General features: G+C 44.0%; 1 protein-coding gene across 8 annotated transcripts in view; it reads right to left on the reverse strand.

The window, feature by feature from the left end:
- Nucleotides 1–24,460, reverse strand: part of akap13 (A-kinase anchoring protein 13) — a 396,122-nt gene that overhangs the window by 41,673 nt on the left and 329,989 nt on the right. For 7 of the 8 annotated variants that reach the window (XM_069912032.1, XM_069912031.1, XM_069912029.1 and 4 more), the window contains 6 exons: nucleotides 11,679–11,746; nucleotides 9,383–9,449; nucleotides 5,425–5,554; nucleotides 4,500–4,612; nucleotides 3,034–3,210; nucleotides 1,605–1,855 (listed from right to left, as the gene is read on the reverse strand). In XM_069912032.1, coding sequence (XP_069768133.1) covers nucleotides 1,605–1,855; nucleotides 3,034–3,210; nucleotides 4,500–4,612; nucleotides 5,425–5,554; nucleotides 9,383–9,449; nucleotides 11,679–11,746 — 806 coding nt within the window. The remainder of the gene's footprint in view (nucleotides 1–1,604; nucleotides 1,856–3,033; nucleotides 3,211–4,499; nucleotides 4,613–5,424; nucleotides 5,555–9,382; nucleotides 9,450–11,678; nucleotides 11,747–24,460) is intronic. The other variant, XM_069912027.1, reaches the window with a different exon arrangement.

A 24,460-nucleotide genomic window follows, 5' to 3' on the forward strand; every position in this document is an offset into this window, starting at 1 on the left:
GGTCATGTGACATACTGGTCTCTTTTTTGCTCCAGATTCCAGCATCTCTAAGGAAAATCTATTGATCTACACCTTGAAATAGATGCTTCTTTATAAAAGCAATGACTGGATGTACTTGTGTGATCGTCAAATTTTGTGGATCAATTTTTTAGGGTAAAATTTAGGGGTGCACGATTACATGCATACTACTTTTGACCGTAGTAAGTATGCATCGTTCAAGGCAACGCAAATTCAGATTAGCGAGTGGCTGGCTGGGACTGGGTGGTAAGTCCACGTTCGGGGCGTCGGATAACTGGGTGGGTGGCCAGAGTCTAGGTGAGGGTCTGTGGTCAGGACAATGGGAGTTCTGGTGAGGAGTGACCGGGGCCTGGGCAAGAGTCTGGTCGAGGTGTTGATAGGCAGTGGACGGACAGCTGGGGTCATAAATAGGAAGGAAGGGGGAGGGGTTTGATTTTTACATCTGATACACTTGAAAATATCAGATATTTTGGCCAAAAATGAGGGGGGGGGGGTCAACTTAATATATACAGTAACATTGTTAGGGAGTATGGCACTTGTGCTTTGAGGTTCATTTGAAGCTTAATTCTCTGCTACTACTGTTGAGCTGGTGAAACAACTTCAGCAGGCCTGATCCAAACAGTCTCAGAGATTCATGAGTAAGGATCAGGAGCCGAGATGAGACAGAGGTGTCTCGTCACAGATGCTGGGTTGTGTCCGGCCACGCCACTCCATAATCAACAGTTGCACTCACTCTTCAGAATGGAAGGTCAATTCCCGACCCAGACACACCAGAAGATGCATGTAAGTGAAAACATGCATCACCAGATTCATGGACAGACTCCTTCCTGTTGTTATCAGGATCTTGAATGGACTTTCATTGGTTGGTGATGATGTCTTGCACTATTTAACTGTACTTTTTGCTCTTGAACTCTCTACCCACCACTTTTATTTTATTGTAACTGTGTTTTCATTCTTGTTGCTGAGCTACATAGAGCTCACTTACCACTTCAAGTATTCCCTATTCCACCGGTGCTCTGCGATTAGTAAGGGATTGCTTAAAGTGGAAAGAAAAAGGTTGAGAACCACTGATGCAAAGGTTGACTTGCCTGGATAGTACATAAAAAAAGCTTTTTCATGGTATCAATCACAAGATAAAGGAGCAGAGTTTGCTCCACTATTCTAATCACGAGCTGATCCATTCACCCACTCAGCCCTGCTCCCTGGCTTTCTACCCATAACCTGTGAATGCCTGACCAATCAAATACCTGTCAATCTCTGCCTTAAATATGCCCAACGACCTCACTCACAGCCACCTAGGGCAACAAGTTCAACAGACTCACAACCCTCTGGCTAAAGAATTTTTTTCTGCTTTTCTGTTTAAAATTGATGACTTTTTATTCTGAAGCTGTGTACACTTGACAATAAATGATTCAATTTAATAACTGGCAACTGTGAATTACCCCTAGTGTGCAGGTGAATGGCAGAATTGGGTGAAGAATGATAAGAATGGGATTAGCGTAACTGGGTGATCAATTGGCCAAGAGCCAGTGACTGTCCACATTGAAAAAAAACTTGACCTGATAGGTCAATGTGACTTTACTGACCTGATTCACCAGAATATCCCCAATCTTTTTAATGATGAAACTGCGGTCACTGTTTTCCACCAGAGACTCTTTCTTTCTCTCCAGAATCCGACTGAAGAACTGCGTGTGAATGTCTATCAGATCCTCCAGGCAGGGAAAGATGCGCTCCATGGTCGAGGTTTCAAATTGCAGCTCCTTTGACATCCCCTTGCTGTAGACGTCAGACATGATCTTCAATGTTCGGAGATGGTGCATTTCTGTCTGCATCAGCTCTGTGAATGCAAATGCCAAACAATCAGGAGTGAAAGAAGAATATGTGCAGATGCTGGGGTTGAAAACAACAATGTGCTGGAGAAACTCATTTGTGTATTGCTCACTAATAATCAAATGCCCTTCCAATGTAGGATGAGTACAGTCCTGTTGCAGATGGTGTTGATGCTTCATAGCTCCAGAAATCCACATTTAATCCTGACTTCCAGTGCTGTGAGTGGAGCTAGCAGATTTTACACCCACATGCCAAAGACCTTCAAACACTTGTGTATCCACAGGACTGATTGACTGCATCTGGTGCTCCCTCTGTGGCCCTCTCTACATTGGAGAGTCTTGGCGCAGATTGGGAGATCGCTTTGCTGAGCACCTTCGCTCTATCCACACCAGCAATATTGACCTCCCAGTGGCCAACCATTTCAGTTCTGCATCCCACTCCTATACTCACGTGTCCGTCCAAGTACTGTCAAACCAAGATAACTCAAAAATCGGAGGAGCAATTTTCCGACTGGGCACTCCTCAATCTGATGGCATTAACATCGACTTCTCCGGATTCTGCTAGCCCACTCCCTGTTCTCCCTCTCTTCCTCATCCCTCTGTCTTCTTTCCTCCAGCTCTCCACCCCCTTCCCTCTCCATTCACAGATCCATTCTCCTCCCTGTTTGCTGCTGTGTCCTTCCTTCCTTATCCACCTATTACCACCTGCCTGTGGGACAGTGTTCATCCCCCCCACCATTTTGTTTGGGTTCCTGCCTACATTTTGCCCTCACCTTGATGAAGGGCTCAGGCCCAAAACGTTGGTGATAGAGTTTTACCTTTGCCATATAAAGGACACTGTTTGACCTGCTGAGTTTCTCCAGCGTTGTGTTTTCACTTCAGTGACGGTAATATTGGCTCTACTTTGTTTAAATGATCTCTTAGAATTGTCACGGGAGGTAGCTTTCGCCAATCACATTGTCATTCTATCCTGATGGGATAATCACATCAGCCCTTTTCCGCCCCACTTTCCTTGCGGCCCAGTAAATTATTCACTCTCACAATGACCTTTTGAAGATATTGTTTCATCTCACAAATTTCTGAAGTTAAACTTAATATAAAATGTTAAAAGATGAATCTTTCTGCACCTACAGATTCTTCTGGCACCAACTGACATAATTTAAAACAGGAATAAATTTGTATTTACCATAGATAACGTCCTGTCGCTTAATGACTTCCTTCTTCTGCTGGCGGATGAATTTGTTGTCCACCACCAGGCTCCAAGAGTCCGCTTCCAGTTCTTTAGCATCTGACTCAAATTCGCCCATCAGCTGCCCGTCCATGACATCTGTACCTGTGGGAATGTTGAACGCAAGTGCAAAGTCTGACAATAAACACCAGTGTCAAAATAAATCTCAGACCAAATGCTTGCAAAGGCTCACAAAATTTAATTTCACACCATTACATCCACAGGCTGGGGACATCAGCAATCAACATCTGACGTTACCTCCAAGGATCATTGGTTTATTTACAAGATCACAAGATACAGGAGCAGGAAAGGGCCCGTCGAGTCTGTTGCCAATCATAATTTGATTCACCCTCCCACTCAGCCCCACTCCCCGGTTTTCTCCCTGTAACCCTTGATGCCCTGTCAATCTCTGCCTTAATACACCCAACGACCTCGCTTCCACAGGTGCCTGTGATAACAAGTTCCACAGACTCTCAACCCTCTGGATAAAGAAATTTCTCTGCATCTGTTTTAAATTGACGCCCTCTTGTGCTAGGCTCCCCTATCAGCCATTCTCAACCATTTTCTGGCTATGGCCCAACCCCCAAACGAGGTCTCTGCTCAAGGTTTATGATCCCCCTTCCCTATGAAGCAGTCAAGTTTTGGATTTTCCATACTTCTCTCCTACCAACTACTATAAAAAAAACCATGAAAAATGTTTGTATGTGAGGAGAAAATAAGGCTTTTACTTATATGTGCTGTAGCCCCCAAGGAGGCCATAGGGCCCCCATTGAGAATGGGTGATGTAGATAAAGAGTCAGGCATAGTGCAGTGCCGATGTTGGTCCAATTCCAAAGTGCTTGAGACCGTGGCAGGAAATTCATGACCCAAGTGGATTACTGAAAACGTATGAGCTTTGGTGATCATGTAGATGTTGGTGAAGATATTCAGGTTAAAGAACGAGGATTTTGGATATTACTGGACACCTTTGTTGGAGAAAAGGGGTGGGGGTGCCTTTTGTCAGATTTTTACGTGACCATTGGCATCTCGGCCAGACTTAAGTAAAATAATCTCAAGGCACCAATTCCTCTTTTGCAGAGCACACACTGGGGGATTCGGTGATGTACCTTTTTTTGTGAGATGCTGTTGTTTCTTGAATGCTACCAATGTCTTGGTGGCAGCTACTAGAGAGTGCTTACTCTAGCCCCTGATAAAATCAGTTCCATTCCCAGGAGTCGATCAGAATTGCAAAGGGAAGTGGATCGAACAGCCACGATACCATGTGATACCACAGACGACCCGGGTAAATTTCTACATAATGAAGTAAACGGGCTTTCTCCTTTTCCTTCTGACTGCATCGTCCATGCAGTTGCATGGGTTAAAGGCCCTCAAGTTCAAAAATACCTGCCTCACAGAGGCTTAATCTCACTCAACACTCCCCTTACCTTCATCTGTCAGCGACTCCATCGACTCAGTCGCTGGTTTTATGTGGTTCAGAGAGTCAGTCGACTGAGATAAAACTCGCCAGGAACCAAGGGAGCTTTCTTCAATCGCAGGTCTGCAAAGAGAAACAAGTCAATCTGAGAAAGGGAATAGGCTGAAGTATTACGCCACTGTAACTATGTCTTGCTAGGTTCCCGGATTAATTCCTGGGTGAAAGAAAACCTCTGGTGCATCGTGGAAACCAGAGAGCTTCAATGATACTGAACTACAGTTATTCGGAATTCAAGCAACCAGCAACTGGCCAAAAAAAATCAAGGAAAATAAATAGGCAAAAAATACAGGTTTAAAATCGGCACATCACTAGTTTGCCAGTCACGCAACGTGCAATCTCAAGCAACCGGAAAATTCAATTAACAGGCACCTACCATTCTCAATATATTGTAATTAATTCAGTTTCAATGGTCCTGACATAATCAGGGTTAGCCCAGGAGCAACTGGGGCTCAAGAACTGACAGCAACTTAGGAAAGGGGAGGAGATGGGATCAGTTTGGTTCCAACCAAATTCAATTGGGAGAGTTCACATTTTTTTTTAAGTATAAGTTTACAACACGGAAGAGGCTGGTTCCAGCCATTCAAACCCTTACGGCTCAATTACTGCAATTAACCTACAACCCCATATGTTTTGGGGGTGGGGGGCACCTGGGGAAAACCCCCACAGGTCAGGGCCGTACAAACTCCTTACAGACAGCACCGGGATTTGAACTCGGGCTGCTGGCACTGTAACAGTGTCATGCTAACTGCTACGCGAACCGTATCGCCCCTTTTGCGGACTTGTACAGTTAAGACAGGGCATCTGCAACTTAGCCCTTGGAATTCCTTAACTGATCAGCACTTGTGTACAACTCAATGGAAATAACTCAAACTTACCCTGCGATATTGGCTATTGACATGCTCTTGGAAAGTGATCGGTAAAGGGGCATCTTCCTGTTCGGAGCAATCAACAAGTTGTCATCTGGGACGATTATTGCTGACCTTGGGCGTTCTCTGGCTTGCATTGCTGCATGCGTAGAACAGAAACACAGCAGGTTAATACATCACAAAAAGCCCTGCTTCTAAAAAATCTATTCCCAACACTTAATGGTGTCTCTTGAAATTTCTAAGGTTTGTCTCAGTGAACTCCATGGATACATATGGCCCAATTCTTGAGCTCCCCATTTAAATCTTTTCATATTTGCAAGCATCTCATCTTACCAACAACAATCTATTCTAATCAGGATACTTTATGAAGAAGAAATGTATTTAAAGCAGCCTTTCCAAATTTAGTGATCCCCAAACTGGATGATTGATGAGCAAATAGGAAATATGAGAATCTTGGGCTTTGAGGACATCTCTGCCAAGACGCAGGTGTGGCAGATGGTCCTTGGACTTCATGACTGCCATGAGTTTAGAACTGGAGGTGGTCAAGGGGCTATAATTTGGGATCCTTCATATTAATCTCGTACTAACCAATTAGATTTTGGAGCCAGAGATCAACATGATACCCATGAACTGGACAGCAACCAATCTTGTTCCAAAACTTTCAGCAGTTTTGACCTTGCAGCAAATCAGATATTTGGACCAGAACCAACCACACACTACCAAAAACTACTTTGGCAGGATGCAGATATTCTTCCAAGTAAACTAAAGATAAACTTCCCGACATTCAAACGAAGTAGTTGATAATTCACAAACAAAATCATAGATTCGATCATCAAATCTCCCCCTATCCCAATATCTTCTCTTCCAGTATCAGAAACCCAATCCTTGTCTCTTTTCTTGAACACCAACCTTCAAAGCTCAGCCGCAAAAAAACTTCAGAATCAGCCACTGGTTTTCACATTGGAATCCAATTTTCCTGTGGAAATGTTTTTTTGAAATTGTTCTCCTGGTTCAGAGAGAACTGACCAAGTCGTTCAATTTCACAAGGATATTTGGAATCCCTTTATAGCTTGTAGTAGAATGTTGCAAACAAAATCCAAGAGAAAGCACATTTCTGCTTTTCAATTGAAGTAGCTACTATCAACAATGTTAAATATACCAGTGTTTCACCCCTGCAGTCTCTATCTCCAATCGTGCCCCAAACAATTCAAGGCCAAAATTTATAACTAGGTAGGTTTTTTTTTTGTAATTCTTCATTTATCGCACAATGAACCATATCAACCAATATATTTACAGATGCATCTCTTTAAATATTCACAGTGACATTTTCTCTTTCTTACCCCCATCCCTCCCTTCCCCCTTCCCACCCCCCTCCAAAAACAGTAAATATTGAACATATAAAATACAATTAAACAATATCTTTATGCAAAAGGAATACAAACAAAAAAGACGTATCATCTACTTATACACATTAAATCTGGTCGTGTTTATCTTCTTATCATTTTAGGTGGTGGTGGTCCGAGGCCTGCTCTTTCTCTTATGTTCCATGTATGGTTCCCAGGTTTTTTCAAACATTATAACTTTGTCTTTTAAATTATATGTGATTTTTTTTCCAATGGGATACACTTAAACTTGGTTATATATTCCGTTAATGTTGATAGTCATATAGTCCAACGTGGCCATCTTATATCTTTATTTTCACTTCTTTTCTGCCTCTTCACCACCTCCATTCCTTTTTTCCATTACTGTTTTTAAGTTTTCCTTTTTAATCTCAATATATGACAACGCACTTAAGACATGAAATACCACAACAATCCCCACAAGCAATAACCCTTTAACCCCAAATGAACCTCCCCTCCTTGGATTGCCCCTTGTCCCTTGACAGGAACCACAACTCCCCTTTCCATTCGGTTTGCAAACTTACTCGCAAGCGTCAACCGATTTCTCAGTGACCATTATTCTCCCCCCCAGAGAACACTATTTTCTTATACTTATAACAAAGCTCTCTCTCTTTTTTTTCCCTTCTTTCCCTTCTCTTATCCATCTTTAAATCTTTATATATATACATTATCTTTATATTATTACATATTTTTGAATATTTTCTTGCCGGTCATCCTTCTTGTCACTCCTCCTCCTCTCTTCTCCTGTCCTGCAAATGTTCAGCGAATTCTTGGCCTTTCTTTGGGTCCGAGAACAGTCTATTCCGTTCCCCAGGAATAAATACTTTGAGTACTGCTGGATGTCTTAATATAAAGTTATACCCTTTCTTCCATAAGATTGTTTTTGCCGTTTTGAATTCCTTCCTCTTCTTTAAAAGTTCGAAGCTTATGTCTGGGTAAAAAAATATTTTTTGTCCCTTATATTCCAACGGCTTATTGTCTTCTCTAACCTTCTTTCTTGCCTGCTCCAGTATGTTTTCTCTTGTCGTATATCTTAGGAGTTTTACCAATATGGATCTCGGTTTTTGATGTGGTGGCGGTTTCAGTACTAGTGCTCTATGCGCCCTTTCGATTTCTATTTCTTCATGTGAATCTATTGTTCACAGCACTTTCAGGATACATCCTTTTATAAATTCCTTCATATCTGACCCTTCTTTGCCTTCTTTCAGGCCCACTATTTTTATGTTGTTTCACCTACTGTACTTTTCCAATACGTCTTTTTTTTGTGACAATAAATCTTGTGTCTCTTTAATTTACTTTTCCTTTTTTTTCTTTTTTTCTCTCTTCCGACTTCCCTCTTAAATCATTTATCTCCATTTCTACAGCAGCTTCTCGTTCCTCCACATTTTCTCCTCTTTTCCCTATTTCAGTCATGACCAACTCTAAGCTTTGGATTCTGTCTTCAGCTCTTCATTTTTCTTTTGATTGAACTAAATTCTAATGATGGCCATTCTTTTAATGACCTCATTTATTCTTCGAAAAAGGCTTTATCTAAACTTTGTCCTTCTATTTTACCTTCTTCTTTCCTTTGAAGTTCTTGGTCTTCTTCCTCCTTCTGTGTCTGTATCTATGTCTGTGTCGTCTTCTTCTCTTCTCTGCATCTGTGTATCTTCTTCCTTCTCTGGTGAGCTGCTTCTGTATCCTTGCTGGGCCTCCAGCTGCTGTGTCTCCTGTTGTTGGGCTTCCTGCTGCAGGTCGACCCGTTGTTCAGCCTCCCGCTGTAGGTCGACCCACCGCTGGGCCCCCTGCTGCAGGCCGACCCACTGCTGGGCCTCCTGCCGCCGGTCGTCCCCCTGCCGGTCACCCCGTTGCCACTCACCCTCTTCCAGCTCTTCTTTCTCTTTCTCACCACTCTTCTTTTCTTCTTTCTTGCTTACTTCCCCCAGCCGAACGCCCCGATATTGGGCGTCTCTCAGCTGGCCGCTCCTCAGCTGAGTCCCCCTCCCGCCGACGTTAACCTTTTCTTTTGCTTGTGCGCTGCGCATGCGCAACTCTTTGCACATGCGCAGCTGCGCACCTCTTCTTGGCTCTGAGAGCCATTTTTGGAGTCCGCCGATCGGGAGGACACCGCTCCTCTGGGGACTCACCAGCGCCGGAGATCGGCCGTTCCTCTCCATGGTGGCTCTCTGCTCCGACGCGCAGGTAAGGCCTTTTTCTTTCTTCTCCAGTGATTTTCCTTCTTTCCTTTTCTCTGTTATTCTTACTTTCTCTCTTTTGGGTCCCATCTTCTGTCTCTTCTCTGTAACTTTCTTTCTCTTCCTGTATTTTATGTTTATTGAGCTCTGCTTTTTCAAACTTTTTTTTTCTTTTCTCTGAAGAGGGCTGGTTCCACCCGACCAGCCACTACTCCATCACATGATTCCCCTATAACTAGGTGGTTGAGGAGGTTTTCTACCGCTGACAAGGAGCCAATATTATTATATCTCACACTTATCAAATAATGAAATCACAATAGCTCATTGAGTTAAATACATTAGCATTGTTCAGGCACTTTGTGAGGTGAGCTTTGAATACACAGAGATACTTACGTTTATTTCTCATGATGACAGTGTTGGGTAACGTTGATGAATCTTGGGCCTGAGGGGCTTTTTGCTGCTAAAATATAGGAAGTGGCACAAGTCAATGCACTGGCAAATCTACAGCTGTCCCGGCGTATTAACATCCAACAGCAGTGGGAGTACACAAAGAATCAATATTGGGGTTAAAACAAAATCGTCTGCTGAATATGTGATGCATTTGCAATGAACAGCAACCAGATGGAACAGAAGTCCAACATTCAGTAGACTTTTAGCACAAAGGCTCGGCAGAGAGTTTGACTCCCACAAAACAGGTACTAATTTTTGTGTAATAAAACAGAAATGTAATGGCAATGCCATTAGCATTGCCTGGTGCCCGTTAGTGTCAGAGAAAGAGAAGCAAAAAAGAGTCCCCCCCGCTAGAGACACTGAGTGTCTGTGGATTTACCTCCGGCGCTTCTGCAGCCGCCTAAGATTCCTGTCCAGTTCAAACCATCGGGAAACTGAGCCCAGATCCAAACCCCTGACTAAACGAAGAAGCCTTCAGAATCCAAGGCCCTCCTTGCCCTCAGCAGCCTATCGAATCCCGCAGCCTGACACGAGTCCTTTGAACTCAAGTCGTCAACAGCTCGTCGCCTGCATGTGTCCTTCAGCTGCAGAGCCCCTTGCTGGTCTGCCACAGTGGTCACCCCCCTTGGGGTCATCTCCTCTGGTTCTCTTTCTCAAGGGGTTTTCTTTCTGACCTCGCCATCGTTTGCTTCCATTGATTTTTCAACAGGACCATAGAAATGTTTATGCCCATCTGGCTGAAAATTTGAGGTCTCAATTGAAAAGTATCATTGCTGATCAGAATCAGGTTTATTGTCATAAATATGTACCATGAAATCTGTTGTTTTGTGGCAGTTGAATGGTACAAAACAACATGCAAAATTGCAGTTACATTAATACAATATTTATTAAAATAAATAAGGAGTGGAAAAAAAGAGAAAAAGTGAGGGAATGTCTGTAATCCATTGTCCGTTCAGAAATCTGATGGCAGAGGGGAGAAGCTGTTTTGTATCGTTGGCTCCTGTACCTCCTTCCTGATGGTAGGAGTGAGAAGAGGGCATGGCCTGGGTGGTGAGGGTCTTGTGATAAAGGCTGCTTTCTTGAGGCACTGCCTCCTAAAGATGTCACCAATGGAAGGAAAGTAATGGCTGGCTGAGTTTACAACCCTCTGTCGCCGTTTCCTGTCCTGTGCATTGACACCTCCGTAGCGGACAATGATGTAACCAGTCAGGATGCTCTCCACAGTACATCTGTAGAAATTTTCAAGAGTCTTTGGTGTCATAACAAACCACCTTACATTCTTCATAATTACATTGAATGATGGTCCCAGGATAAGTCTTCAGAGATATTGACACCCAGGAATCTGAAGTTTCTTACCCTCTCCACTGCTGGATCCCTCAACAAGGACTGGGTTGTGTTCTCCTGGCTTCCCCTTCCTGAAGTCCACGATTAATTCCTTTGTTTTACTCACAATGAGCGCAAGCTAATCTATCTCACTCCTGTACACTTCCCATTCATGATTCTGCCAACAACAGTGGTGTCATTGGCAAATTTGTAGATGACATTTGAATTGTGCCCAACCACACAGACGTGGGCAAAGAGAGAGAGGAGAGCAGTGGATTAAGCCTGCACCGTAGAGTACAGTTGCAAAGTGCCAAACTGTGGTTAAAATTATGTGGTGTGACCCAACTTCATCGCCTGCTGAGTTAGAGAGCAGTAACATTGCACTTTCACAAGACTGAGAACTTTCTTTCCATGGAATGCATGCTTAACATGATGTGGGAACACAAGAGGTGGCATATGGTATCATAAATAAAAGGAACCTTCCACTCTTCGGCAACCTGCACCTTATTGAACATAGCCACGTCCAATCCAGACATCGATGTGAGCACTCAAGGTGGGAACCAACATCATAAAGGACCCCCTCACCCCCAACCATCACCCTAGTCACAACCTCTTCTCACTGCTACCTTCAGGTAGAAGGTACAGTCCCTTGAAAACTGCACCTCTGGGCCCAAAGGATATCAGGCTCTTGATCCTCCCTTTACTACCCACATAAAGGCTAGTAACACTAGTTTTAACTGCTCTAATATCTAACTTCTATCTTTATGATCTCTTTTGAATTTAATATTTATGATTGCAGTTGATTTTACCGAATTTCAGTGCACATGTACATGACAAGAAACTCTTCATCATTAAAGAATAAACCAATGCTAAATTTACTCTTTGCACAACAGGGAGGAACGGGAAGAGGAAGTACCTTTAGTTTAACCTTGCTGCAGGCTGCCAGATTGTCCCTGCAGCCCTTGTGAACTTGTGCATTGCAATCTGTGGAGGGGGAGAGAAGAAAAAGCTGTTACAGGAAAGAAACAACCAAGCACAGCCACAAGAAGCCTTCAGCACCATGAATTAATGGGCACAGAATTATTTGCGGACGATTTAATGGTCCAAGTCGTACACCACCCTGACTTGGAACTATAACGGTTTCCTGAACCCAAGCCCTGCGACTTCCTACCCACCAGCTCCGTCACTGTGAGGTCTGTTGCACAGCCAGGAAGCCATTTGGCCAACAATGTCTCCAGGACAATTGGTGACAGGCATTCAATGCTGGCTTGCCAGTGAAAGAAATTAAAACCCAAGCTAACTGTCATGCTCTGATTTACTTCATCAGCTTGATCACCTCTTCTGACCTTGGTCTCTGTCCCAGGAAAGTCAAAGCACTTCAACCTAACTTGTACCACATACTTGATTTTTCATAGTGATCGATCAATTACCAATGTGATCATTTTTTACGCTGCCAGATTGCCTTTGCAGAACTTGATTGTGGGCTGTTGAGATGCTGTCAGCTTACCTGCCAGCAATTCAGAAAACAATTCAATCTGTTCTTTTTACAGAAAATATTTTAAACTGTGGGAAAGCAATAGGTTCTGCAGGTGGGAAGGTCAAGATTGTAAGAGGGACTTGTTTGAAATGAAGGCTAATTTATAGAATGCAGCTTGTGACCACTGGAAAAAGCTGCCTACAGCCAATTTTTCAGGTGTTGGTGGAGTTTTCCAGCATCCCTTGTGGGACCATGAAGCCAATTCAGAACTGTATTAGTCAGATCTTATTTGAGGAGAAGCCTTGCTCGCTGTTTACTAAATTACAGGAAGTCATGGTGTCCATCAGTAACGTCTACATGAATGAAACTTTCATCACATAATTAATGCTTGCATGGCGTTATGCTTTTTAATTCTGTTATTGTTCATTTATTGAATAATATCCCAGTATTTACTCCAGTCAATAATAAAAACCATAACTCATGATCTGCTACTCGAGAACATAGATAAAGAAGTGTCCTGCCCCAAGTCTACTCTGTTCGCATAAACCTCAGCAACATCTAATCCCAAACCCTTCTGCCAACAGAGTACATCTTCAGCCTGATTATGCTGGCTGTCACTTCCTGGTTAATTGGAAAAACTCAGCAGGTCCCTCAGCATCCGTAGGGGGCAAGGATACAGTAATATAACCAGCATTTCAGACCTGAGCTCTTCATTAACTGGATTCTCCCAGGTGAGAATGTTTTAGGGTCTCAGACCCTCCGAAAACATATCTACAAGGCCATGGATGTAAATGCACCTGTTGACACTAAAATTGCACACGTGTACCTGCAGTAACTGAGGAACTTCAAACATGAAGAAAAATCGTGCAATCACGAAGTCCGTGCCCTAGACGGCAGTTTCTGTGCTGGCAACGGCCTCGAGGGGTGCAGACTCCGGGGGAGTAGTGAACCAACAGTTTGGTACTAAAAGTATACCCTGTTTTATGAATACTCGCTTTACGAAAATTTGTTTTTATGAAGACACCTGTGCTCGCTTTTACGAAAGGATTTGACTGGGTTTTGGCTTTTACGAAAATAACCTTCAATAGGAGTGAAGGTTTGGCTTATGAAAGGTTTCATACGAACACTCAAGCAGGGTTTATCTGTATTACATGACAATAAAGGAATCTTGAAAGGCTGCACCCGTCCAAAATGTAACCAGACGATCACCAATGATGGGAGAAATAAACTTTGTAGAATGAACTCTGGTGCCTTGCACCCCAAGAATCTATCCTTGGCCAAGTCCCATTTCAACTCTCTTCAAGAGCATCTTTTGAACTCATCCAGTCCGACTGATGCAATCTCTCTTCACCCTTCAACGAGCTCCAAATTGTTAAACATGTGATGCTGCATCTAATCTGAGGTGGACAAAAATTTGTTCCATATGAACATCAGAAAGAATGAAACGTCCATCACAAGCTGTTGTTCCGAACTACTGATTCCATCTAATCTCCATGGCAACCATCTGGAAGTCAACCAATTCATCATACTGGAGGCACGAGGCATAAAATAAAAATTCACACTGACTTTTTTATTCCACTGATACCCCAATCGGTAAGTTTAGCCTTTTCCGATCAATTTCTGGCTGGCCTTCCTTGTTCGAATTGTAAACGAGAACATCTGGAACATCATTTTCAAAACCCCCAGTGGCATTGGTCTTCCCACATTTGGAATATTCACCAGGGCTACAATCCTCCAATTGCCACGTCTATAACTTGGGAATTTCCTAAACATCTCTGCTTCGTCTGTCTTATTTCAGGACTTTCAATCAGACTAGCTGTCTGTCTCAATGGGCACTTTAAGTGACATGCTTATTATTTTATGCTCATTTATTCAGCTACAAATCACCTTGGGATTTTTTTTGTAATACTGATGGTGTAGATAAATAGACCTGGTGACCCTACTAACTTCCTGAAAAGTCTCGTGAAGTTCTTCATGACAGCTCTGTGAGATGCTGCCATCAACAAGACGCAATGGATAATAAGTGCTCACCTTTCCACTGCCCCCCACACTCCCATGATTATACAGTAACGCATGTGGCATGCACAATTGTACCGTGTTTCAAGAAGGGAATTATTAGACAGTCCTCTGGCAGAGAAGCACCAAGGGAAGATATGGACAAGGGAACATCAGAAACATGAATGTACCAAATTGAAAAAATTCTACCAGTGAACGCACTCATCTACACTTGCCGATTGACATTTTTTTAAGGTTGGTGTAAGACCAAGGACTGGATACAAATTAAATCTAAAAGCAGCATAAAAATTAATCTAACATATACACTACAGAGAAAACTAAGATCCTCTCAAGAAGCTATAAACACATCAAGGATTTAAAGGATTCGGTTATATTTTATTTAGATACTGTTTACAGCATGCAACAAGCCCTTCTGGCCCATAAGGTTGTCCGACCAGTTACACCCAATTAACCCACAACCCCCCGAATGCTTTGAACGGTGGGAAGAAACTGGTGAAACCCACGCGGATATGGGGGGAACATACAGTGCCAGATATGAACCTGTGTTGCGGGTGCTGTAATGGTGTAGCGCTCACTAATGTCTCTGAAACATTGGGAATAATTAGAGCACGAAAGACTAATCAAGAATTTCAAACAGCATCAATTCACAGTCGACATAACATGTAAACATCACTAGAAAGCAGATGTTGGATTTCTGGCTTTCAAATCCAGGGCCAACCTGTGGCCTTCATGCTCACAATACCTTGATAGATCGTTATTCAGGGGACAGATAATGGAGGGAGAGTGGAACAGGGGTTGGGGCAGCAGGAGGAGGCGAGCTGTGCTGATTTTTATGAAGTCAGCTTGTTCATAGGAGTGTCCAGAAATAGTAGAAACTTTGAAAACTGCACATCCTTCTCCCATAATTCTAGACAAGTGTAGTCGGAGAGGAAGAGGCGAGGAGGAAGGGGGAAGAAGCTGGATGGCATGTTTAGCGCAGCGCTATTACAGCCCCAAAGACCTGGGTTCAAATCCCCCGCTGTCTGCAAGTTTGTACGTTCTCCCTGGTGCTCTGATTTCCTCCAACCCTCCAACAACGTATGGAGTTGGTAAGTTACTTGGGTGGAATTGGGTTTTAATGGGATGGCAGCCACGTGAGGGGTTCTGTGGCTGGAGGACCCACACAGGTGGTGGGGGTTTTGTGACTCGAGGCGAGGAACCCATGCAGTCTGTGGGAGGCTGGAGACCTGCTCAAAACTGGCTAAAAGGGTACCAGCTATCGGAACCGGAATGCGAGAGGGTGTCGAGGGCGCTGAAGGGGTCCTAATCATATCGGGAGGTTCGGATCTGGAGCTCGGGCTGCCGATGGTTTAGACTACTCGGTGACTCGGGGCAGTGCGGGGTGGGGGGGGGGAGCGCGGAATTCTCTGTTGCTTCACTTTCTCTAACTGTAAGTGGAGCTTCTGGCAATTTCTGCCAATGGCGAATCTGTCTGGCGTACAATTCTATGAAATATGACACTATTTTTATTTTATGACAATAAATTAAATCTTGAATCTTGATCGGTGGCAGGCAAACAGAGAAAGAAAACCAAAAAGGAGACAGATGGAGTTGGGTGGGAGGAGAGGAGCTGGAAGATGGAGTCAGGAGCTGGAAGCTCTACATTCCATCATCTGTCTCGTGACTCCAACTTCCAAAGAGCAATGTGCTCGTGAACAGCCCCGATGATGAAAGAGCTCTGCCACGTTCCACGCAGAGTATTGGTGGACAGAGAGGGTGCAAAGCGTGGAAATTTTAAGTGTTATTTCGATACAAGCAGCAGCAGATTGCTGGGAATCAGGGGAAAATATTCCTGGGCTGATCATGGAAAAAATAACTCAATTTTCCAGCACTTGTACTCTTTTTTTTAAAGTAACTGCTGTGAAAAGTCAGGGAAAAAAATGTTTTTTGATATTCCTCAGACAGCCCAAAAATGGAAAAAAATTATAGAAACTTTACTAAAATTGCACGAGTAAGGAACTTTCCATTTGAACCCACGTGCCTGATCATCAAAAGGCAAAAACAAATGAGAGACGCTCTCTTTCCAAAGGGGACTCTAAGACACAGAAACGTTAGCACAAATCTGTGAACTCTACAGAATACGTCGATAAAAATTGCTCAAAATAATTTCACGAAGAAACAGAGTGGAGGATGCCAGTTGAAGATAATTCAAGATAACACCACAAGCCCTTTTTCTCAATGCCTCTTCTCTCCCCATAAGCTTTGTTGCTGTTCCTTTAACTTTATAAAGGATAATAACACTCACTAATTACATCAGCTGTACTTTTAAAGAAAATTTTTGGCTGTAAATTTAACTGGAATGAATTTAAGCTGAGAAAGGCTCCAAATAAATGCAAGCTCTTTTCCCTTTAACAAGTTCAAAGTTCAGGTTTATTGTCAAAGTACAGACATGACATCACATACAACCCTGAGATTCTTTCTCCTGCAGTGAGGCAGAATTACCAGTTATTAGTAGTGCAAAAAAAACTCTACTCAAGAAGATACGAACACATGTAAACAAAAAATGAATGTAAACAAACTGAGTGTGTAATATGGAGAGAAAAAAAATCAATAAAGTCCTTAAATGAGCCCCTATTTGGGTTTGTGGTTGAGGGGTCTGGTGGTGGAGGGGGAGCAGATATTCCTGGACCTGGTGCGGCAAGTCTTGTGGCTTTATCCTTATAGCAGCAGCGAGAACAGAGCGCGTGCTGGGTGATGTGGATCCTTGAAGATTGGTGCTGCTCTCTGACAGCAGCGTTCCCTGTAGATGTTCTTGATGGTGGGGAGGGTTTTGCCTGTGATGTCCTGGGCTGCATCCAATGCATTTTACAGGGCTTAATGCTCAGGGGTATTGGTGTCCCCATACCAGACAATGATGCAGCCAGTCAGTACACTTTCCACCACACAGCTGAAGAAATTTGCCAGTTGAAAGTGACTTGAAGGATGGCAGCACAACTGGTTAAGGGACCAGATGCCTGAATGAATGTTCATCGCAAAATGGTGAAGACTTTAAAAAGAAATAATGAAAAACAACTTGTTTTGGTAAAGAGATCCACAAGATTACCAGATAGTTGATAAATTTGTTTCAAGTCTTCCAAGGAAATCTGCTATACTGACTTGGGCTGGACCATATGTTGCTCTGGATACATGGCACTGTCCAGGGGCAATTAGGGATAGGCAATAAATGCTGGCCAAAAAATATGAACTGAATAATAACTGTCACATTTCTGGGCACCACACTTCAGATGATAAGTTGGAGAATAGGAGATTTATTGCGACTGTATGGAGAAACTGGTACAGTTGCTGCAGAGAAAGGGATTGGACATCAAGTGGCAGAGAGGATCACTGGAGTCTTCCTGACACCACCCCTGCCCTGCGCCCCCACCCCACCCCCAATTGATGTGATCTACGTGGATTGCCGTCTGAAGAGGGCGTGCAAAATCATTGAGGACCCCTTCCACCCTGCACACAGCACCTTTCAGCTGTTCCCACCGGGAAAGAGACACAGGAGGATCAGAGCCAGTACCACCAGGCTGAGCTTCTTCCCACGGGCAGTGAGAATGCGGAACAACCATAGGAACTGCTCACACTCACCCTCCAACACTCCCATAGTCACAAAACAGTATTTATTTATTTGCATATATGAATCTTCTTTCTTCTTCTTTGGCTTGGCTTCGCGGACGAAGATTTATGGAGGGGGTAATGTCCACGTCAGCTGCAGGCTCGTTTGTGGCTGACAAGTCCGATGCGGGACAGGCAGACACGATTGCAGCGGTTGCAAGGGAAAATTGGTTGGTTGGGGTTGGGTTTTTCCTCCTTTGTCTTTTGTCAGTGAGGTGGGCTCTGCGGTCTTCTTCAAAGGAGGTTGCTGCCCGCCAAACTGTGAGGCGCCAAGATGCACGGTTTGAGGCGATATCAGCCCACTGGCGGTGGTCAATGTGGCAGGCACCAAGAAATCTCTTGGCATATATGAATACTTGTCCTGCATACGTGTTGAGTGTCTGTATGTGTGCGTTATGTCCGTTTGTGTGACGGTGTGTTTTGCAGCGAGAACTGGAGAATGCTGTTTCGCTGGGTTGTACTTATGCAATCAGACAATAATGGACTTGACTTAACTTGACTTGAAGAAGCATCTGTGAGAGTGCTTGTAATGCTGTAATGGCTGGGGACTAAGAGTTCGTCCTGGGATCTACCCAGGAAGCCTATTCAGTAGCAGATAACTCCTTCTGATGCAGAAGTAATGTATGATTGATTTAATTACTGCTGCAACAAAGGAACTAAGTTGCATCACTAGCCAATTTTACTTTGAAAGACAGCAAGTATACTTTCCACTGGCACGGAAACAAGAATTTTAAAAGTGTGCTCTACAGCATTTTTATGTAAACATTCTCAAATTTTTCCTTTACAGTCACCAGCTTGTTGAAATCAATCACTTCTCCCAGTCACAAAGGAAACCATTAGGGCATCATTTGTGTTGTGTTACACGACCATAAGATGTAACAGCAGAATTCGACCCAGTGAGTCTGCTCTGCCATGGCCGGTGCATTTTATTTCCTGCCGACCCCATTCTCCTGCTTACTCCCTATAACTGTGATACCCTTACTAATCAAAAATCTACCAAATATACCCAATGACTTGGCCTCCACAGCTCTCTGTGGCTCCAAATTCCATAGACTCACAATCCCATGGCTAAATAAATAATTCCTCATCTTTCTCCTAAAGGGGTTTCTGAGGCTGTGCTCGACTTCAACTGCTGGAAACATCTTCTCTATAGGTCGTTTTATAGAGGAAAATAATTTGGCTGTAAAGGTGGATATTCTGTGCCCTCATGTCGCTGAACCTAGCTCCATAAATGTTCGGCACGTGGCTCCAAGATGCTGATCCTGATCCTTCCTCAGGTTGTTTGCAGAGGTGAAGCTCTACCTCAATCCATAAATGTGCTCCCACTGCATGTAGATGGCCTGATGACGTTGCGATGATGCTGTCAGCCCAGGACCAAGTCATTCATCCCACATTAAAACAGAAAGAGGCTCCAGTTATAAAACCCAAGGCTCCTTCCTCCAGCTCTTCTTCCCGGCGCTGCCATCTGGCACACCAAGCCTGGCTCTTCGCTCTCCTCTTCTGTCCATCGGACTCCCCAGCTCTGCTTCTCCGTATCCACTCCTCAGCAACCCGCAGCTGTAACCTCTCACAGGGGCTGAAGGTTGGAGTCCCTCAGCATGCCAGAGGGGCAGAAGAAAGTTCGATGGTTGTCTTTGTTACCCACAATCCCCCACGTCGCTGGAACCACTCTGTGTTTCCAGGACCGGTTCCAGCTGCCTGGGCGATTATAGGTAACAAAGACAGCCGTTGCTTGCCGCGTATGTATGCTGTCATGTTGACGGGTGGTGCTACAACAACAGTTGCCCCGCCTCCATCGGCTCTGGAGGACACAACGAGGCGCCTCTTCACAAAAGCAACGCTGCAGCAGCCTTTTAGGCCTCTAGAAAAAAGGAAGTCCTCATTTTTCTCTGCCTATGGACCTGGCCTCGAAGTGGAGCCCATCCGTAAAAATAACTTATGTCTACTCTTTTCACATCTTTCAATGTTAGAATGATTCAGTGAGATCCCACCCCCACCGAATGCTTCCAAACTCCTGCGAATACAATAAAAATACAAAAGCGCACAGAAATGCTGGAGGAACTCAATCGGCCTCGCAGTGTCCAGAGGAGGTAAAGGTATATTACCATAATTTTGGGCCTGAGCCCTACTTCGAGGAAAAAGCAAAAAGCAGGCAGGTGTCTGAAAAAAGACTGGGTTAGGGGAGAAGAATGGGAGGGGGAGGGGTCCAGACCAACAAACCAAAGTGTTAATTGGATGAGGTGAGAATTGATTTTGGCTCTGTGAAAGGAGGCAGAGTCAAAAGGGCAGAGAGAGAGAGAGACTTCTCCAGTTTTCATTAAACCATCTCCTCCCCCTCCTCCTTTCCTCTAGTTCTCTCTCTCTCTCTCCCCTTTTCCCTCTGTCTCCTTCCACAGAGCCAAAATCAATTCTCACCTTTCCTCTTATCATATCCAATGAACACCTTTTGTCTGTTGGTCTGGAATCTTCCCCCTTTCTCTCCCAGTCTTTATTCAGATGCCTGCCTCCTTTATGCTTATACTTTGAGGAAGGGCTCAGGCCTGAAACGTCGGTAATATATTTTTACCTCCTCTGGATGCTGTGAGACCGGCTGAGTTCCTCTAGCACTTACTGTGTTGTTTTAACACAGAATGCCAAAGGTGCCCTGTGGTTAGGGAGGCATTACTTAAGGTGATACGTGAGTGGGGGAGGTGGGGGTGGGGGGGGGGGGGGGAAGGTTGAGAACTTCTGCTTTAGGCAGAGAGGCCTATTCTTCAGGGAGACCCAGCAGTCAGAAGGGTTTCATGGCTATCCAAGCCTTGGATTCCAACAGCTTCTAATAGACAACACGAGCCCTAATGAGGCTACAGCATGACTAGTGTAGGAGAGTTGTGGAGGAGGAGCTTTGTTTTGCCCTCAAAGCCTTTTCATGGGCTTGATAGTTGAAATGGTTATCTCCATTTACGTTATGGCAAAGATTACAAATCGTTAAAAAAAAGCATGGAGAAAAGCTGAGCTAAAACTGACCAAAGGAACACAGACAACATTGTTTTTATTTCTGGTGGTTAGAAATAAAAACAATGCACACCAGGTCTTGCAAGGAGAGAGAAACACTTACCATTGTGGTTTATTACTGCTGTAGATTAGCTTCAGTAGATATCACCACATGGGCACAATACAAAATTTCTGCTCAGTTATTTTCTCTCAGCTCTGAATAAATTGCAATTACTGGGCCACAAAGAATCCACACAAAGGATCCCATTTCTGCCCCTTGCCCAGTGACTCCTGCAGCCATAAGCATATAGGGTGAGAACATTCTGAGCTCCTGACCAGACATGGTAAAGCAGGGAGACTCAATGTCCTCTAAACACAATCAAGAATAATACCAAAAGTGCTGGAGAAACTCAGCAGGTCAGGTAGCATCCATTGGATTTACAACATTTTGGGCCAGAGCCCTTCGTCAAGGTATGAGCAAAAAAACAAGCAGATGACATAAAAATGTGGACAGAGAGGTGGGGGGTGTGGGGGGAGAGACGAAGACAGAAGGGAGGAAGTGCTAACAGGTGTTAGCACTTATCTCTTGACTGCTGGCCTGTGTTCTTCTCCTTGCCTCTTCCTCCCTCCTCTTCTCTCCCCCCCGCCCCCACATTTTTATTTGGGTGCCTGCCTGTTTTTTTCCTCATACCCTGAAGGGCTCAGGCCTGAAATGCTTGGTTACCCATTACCATATTTTTACGCATACAATACATGTGCATTATGTGTATTTTACAAACTAGGTATCCCCTGCCCCCCCCCCCCATCGCCCACGCATTATATATGAGAATATTTTTACATGTTGAAAGAACATGCACAATTAATAAGCTCCAAAGGGAGGAGGTTGCAGGGGGTGGGATAGGTGGGAGGGGGTTAGGAGGGGAGGTAGAAGGGAGTAGTTTTAGATTACACTTTGTATTCTTTTGGTTTTGTAAAATCCTTAAATCAAATTTTCCAAAAAAAATTAAAATCCTGCTTAACTCTGAAGCCTGCATTCGGTCTATTTAATTGATTCCTCTCCAAAGCTTGTTAACGTGTTGCAGCAGATTATCGTCATTGACACCTCTGGGAGAAGTTGATTGCATGTTAATTGTGGGAGATTAACTGAGGCAGATACTGGTATATGTGCTTTGTCTCATGTCCCATTTAAATGCAAATAGTTTGCCAGTCAGAATTTATAACACACATGTTATATGCGTGTGCACGTTATCCGAAAATATTTTATGATTGTTATATGAGTGAAAATATGGTACTTTCAATAGATGCTGCTTGAGCATCTGAACCTCTCCAACACTTTTGTGTACTGCATTCGGCCCCAGTGTCTACAGACTTTCCTATTTAATCACAGTCAGTTATTGCTCTAATAGCCTCTAACAGTAAAATAAGGTGAAAACTACCCAAAGCCAATTCTATCGACCTAATTATCTCATGTATAAAATGCTATTTAAATGGTTTGGTGTTAGTAAGTGCTCCACTGGAAAAGCAAAACATGTTAATGTAAAGCTTTAAAAATAAGGTGCCATCAATGGAATCCAAAACTCTCCACAAAAGCATCCAAAGATATCAACAATCATTTGTGACAGCTTCATGTCCATATAGGAGGTTTGAAATTAGACACTCGAATTCACTTATTGAATTAGGGGTCTCCAAAGTGGTTGATATCAACCGTGGGGGTCTATGGGACCATCCAAGGGGTCAATAAATGCCAGGGGGTCAAACAAGGGACGATAATGCCAGTGGGGAGGGTCAATAACACCCAGAGGTTTCGGCCAACCACTTACGAGTGGGGTTTGGTGGCTACCGTGTTGTATTTGATTTCAGCCTTTGAATTAATTTAGAGCAAACAGGAGAACAGAAAGAGGTATGTGTTCTATGTTTTATCGATGTGCAATTGTTGAATTTTTTGGATCACTTTTTGGGAAAAAGGAGGGGGTTAGACTTTTACACGGGTCAAACTTTTGACCTCGTGAGTACTGCGGTGTTCAAGGCATCGGGAGATTCAACGGCTGGGACTGGGTGGTATGTTCATGTTTGGGGTGTCAGTAGTTCAGATGGCGTCAGGGTGAGGATCCACAGTTGTGAGTTCAGATGGGCGGGCAGCGGGGCAAGGATCTGTCATCAGGAGTTTAGATGGGCAAGTGTCGGGGACGAGGATTCACGGTTGGAGAGTAGGGAGAATGGATGGGCAGTGGCTGAAGCCAAAAATGGGGGGGGGGGGGGAAATTTAACTTTACTATGGGATTGACTATTACTCGAGTATATATGGTTCCTATGGTAGCGCCTCCCCCCCCATCCAGCACCGCCACCCCACCCCCTGCCCAGCACCACCAGTCCCCGTCTGGTGCCGCCACTTGTCCCGCCCAGCTTGCCACTCCCTCTTCCATCCAGTGCTGGGATGCCATGCCAAGGGTTCAATGAGGGATCAAATATTTCCATGAAGGGGTCGATGGTCTAAAATCTTTGGGGACCCCTGGCTTGAATGGACATTACAGGAGTGCAGGAGGTGAATCCACAGACACTCAGTGTCTCTGAAGGGTCTCCCTTTTGTTTCTCCTTCTCTTTATTAGTGACAGGGCCATAGCAACTCTTTCAGAGCCTTAACAGTTAACAACATGGTAATAAAGGAATCTTATTCTCCGAATCACACGAGTTTCGCCCCTCTCTTTCAATGCTAATATTACCTTTGACTCTCTCATTTCTAAGCTACAATCTTTCTGTCTTGCAACTTCTATCGGTTGAAATCAAAATTCATCATGACCACTTTATCAAACTCTTTGCCATTGCCATCCTTTGACAACCATTAGCTTTCACATTTACATGAAAATTACTCAGTTTATCTCACTTCCTTATTGGGCTTCACTCTGTCAGACACTCTCACTTTCACAGGAGGAACACTTATCTTTAAATGTGACTGCTCAGAGTAGACGTAGAAAGGTTGTTTCCAAAGGTGGGAGAGTCGAGGACAAGACGGCACAACTTCAGCATTGAAGGGCGTCCGCTTCGAACAGAGATGAGGAGGAATTTCTTCAGCCAGAGCGTGGTATCTCTGTGGAATTTGTTGCCACAGGAGGTGTGGAGGCCAAGTGATTGGGTGTATTTAAGGGAGAAATTCTTGATTAGCCAGGGGATCAAAGGGTGAGGGGTGAAGGCTGGGCAGATGGGTAAAGTAGGAAACAGATCACCTCATGAATGAATGGATAGTCATACTCAATAGGCTATTTCTGTTCATAAGTCTTATGGTCTTACAACAGAACTAAGCTTTATACAACAGCAGTATTGGAGCAGGGAAGTCATGTTACAACTATACAAGATGGCGCAGTGGGACTTGTGGTCATGCAGCTCCTGGAAAGATAGCATTAAGCTGGAAAGGGTTCAAAAAGATTCACCAGGATGTTTCCAGGACTGGAGGGCTTGAGTTATGGGAGGCTGACAGGATGCGACTTTTCTCTCTGGAGTGTAGGAGAGGGTGGGGTGGCCTTTTAGAGGTTTATAAAAACATGAGAGTAAACATGATAAATTAAGTAGTCATGGTGTTTTAACCCAGGGTAGGGAAG

The sequence above is a fragment of the Narcine bancroftii genome, chromosome 14 (assembly GCF_036971445.1).
Source record: "Narcine bancroftii isolate sNarBan1 chromosome 14, sNarBan1.hap1, whole genome shotgun sequence".
NCBI classification, from domain to species: domain Eukaryota; kingdom Metazoa; phylum Chordata; class Chondrichthyes; order Torpediniformes; family Narcinidae; genus Narcine; species Narcine bancroftii.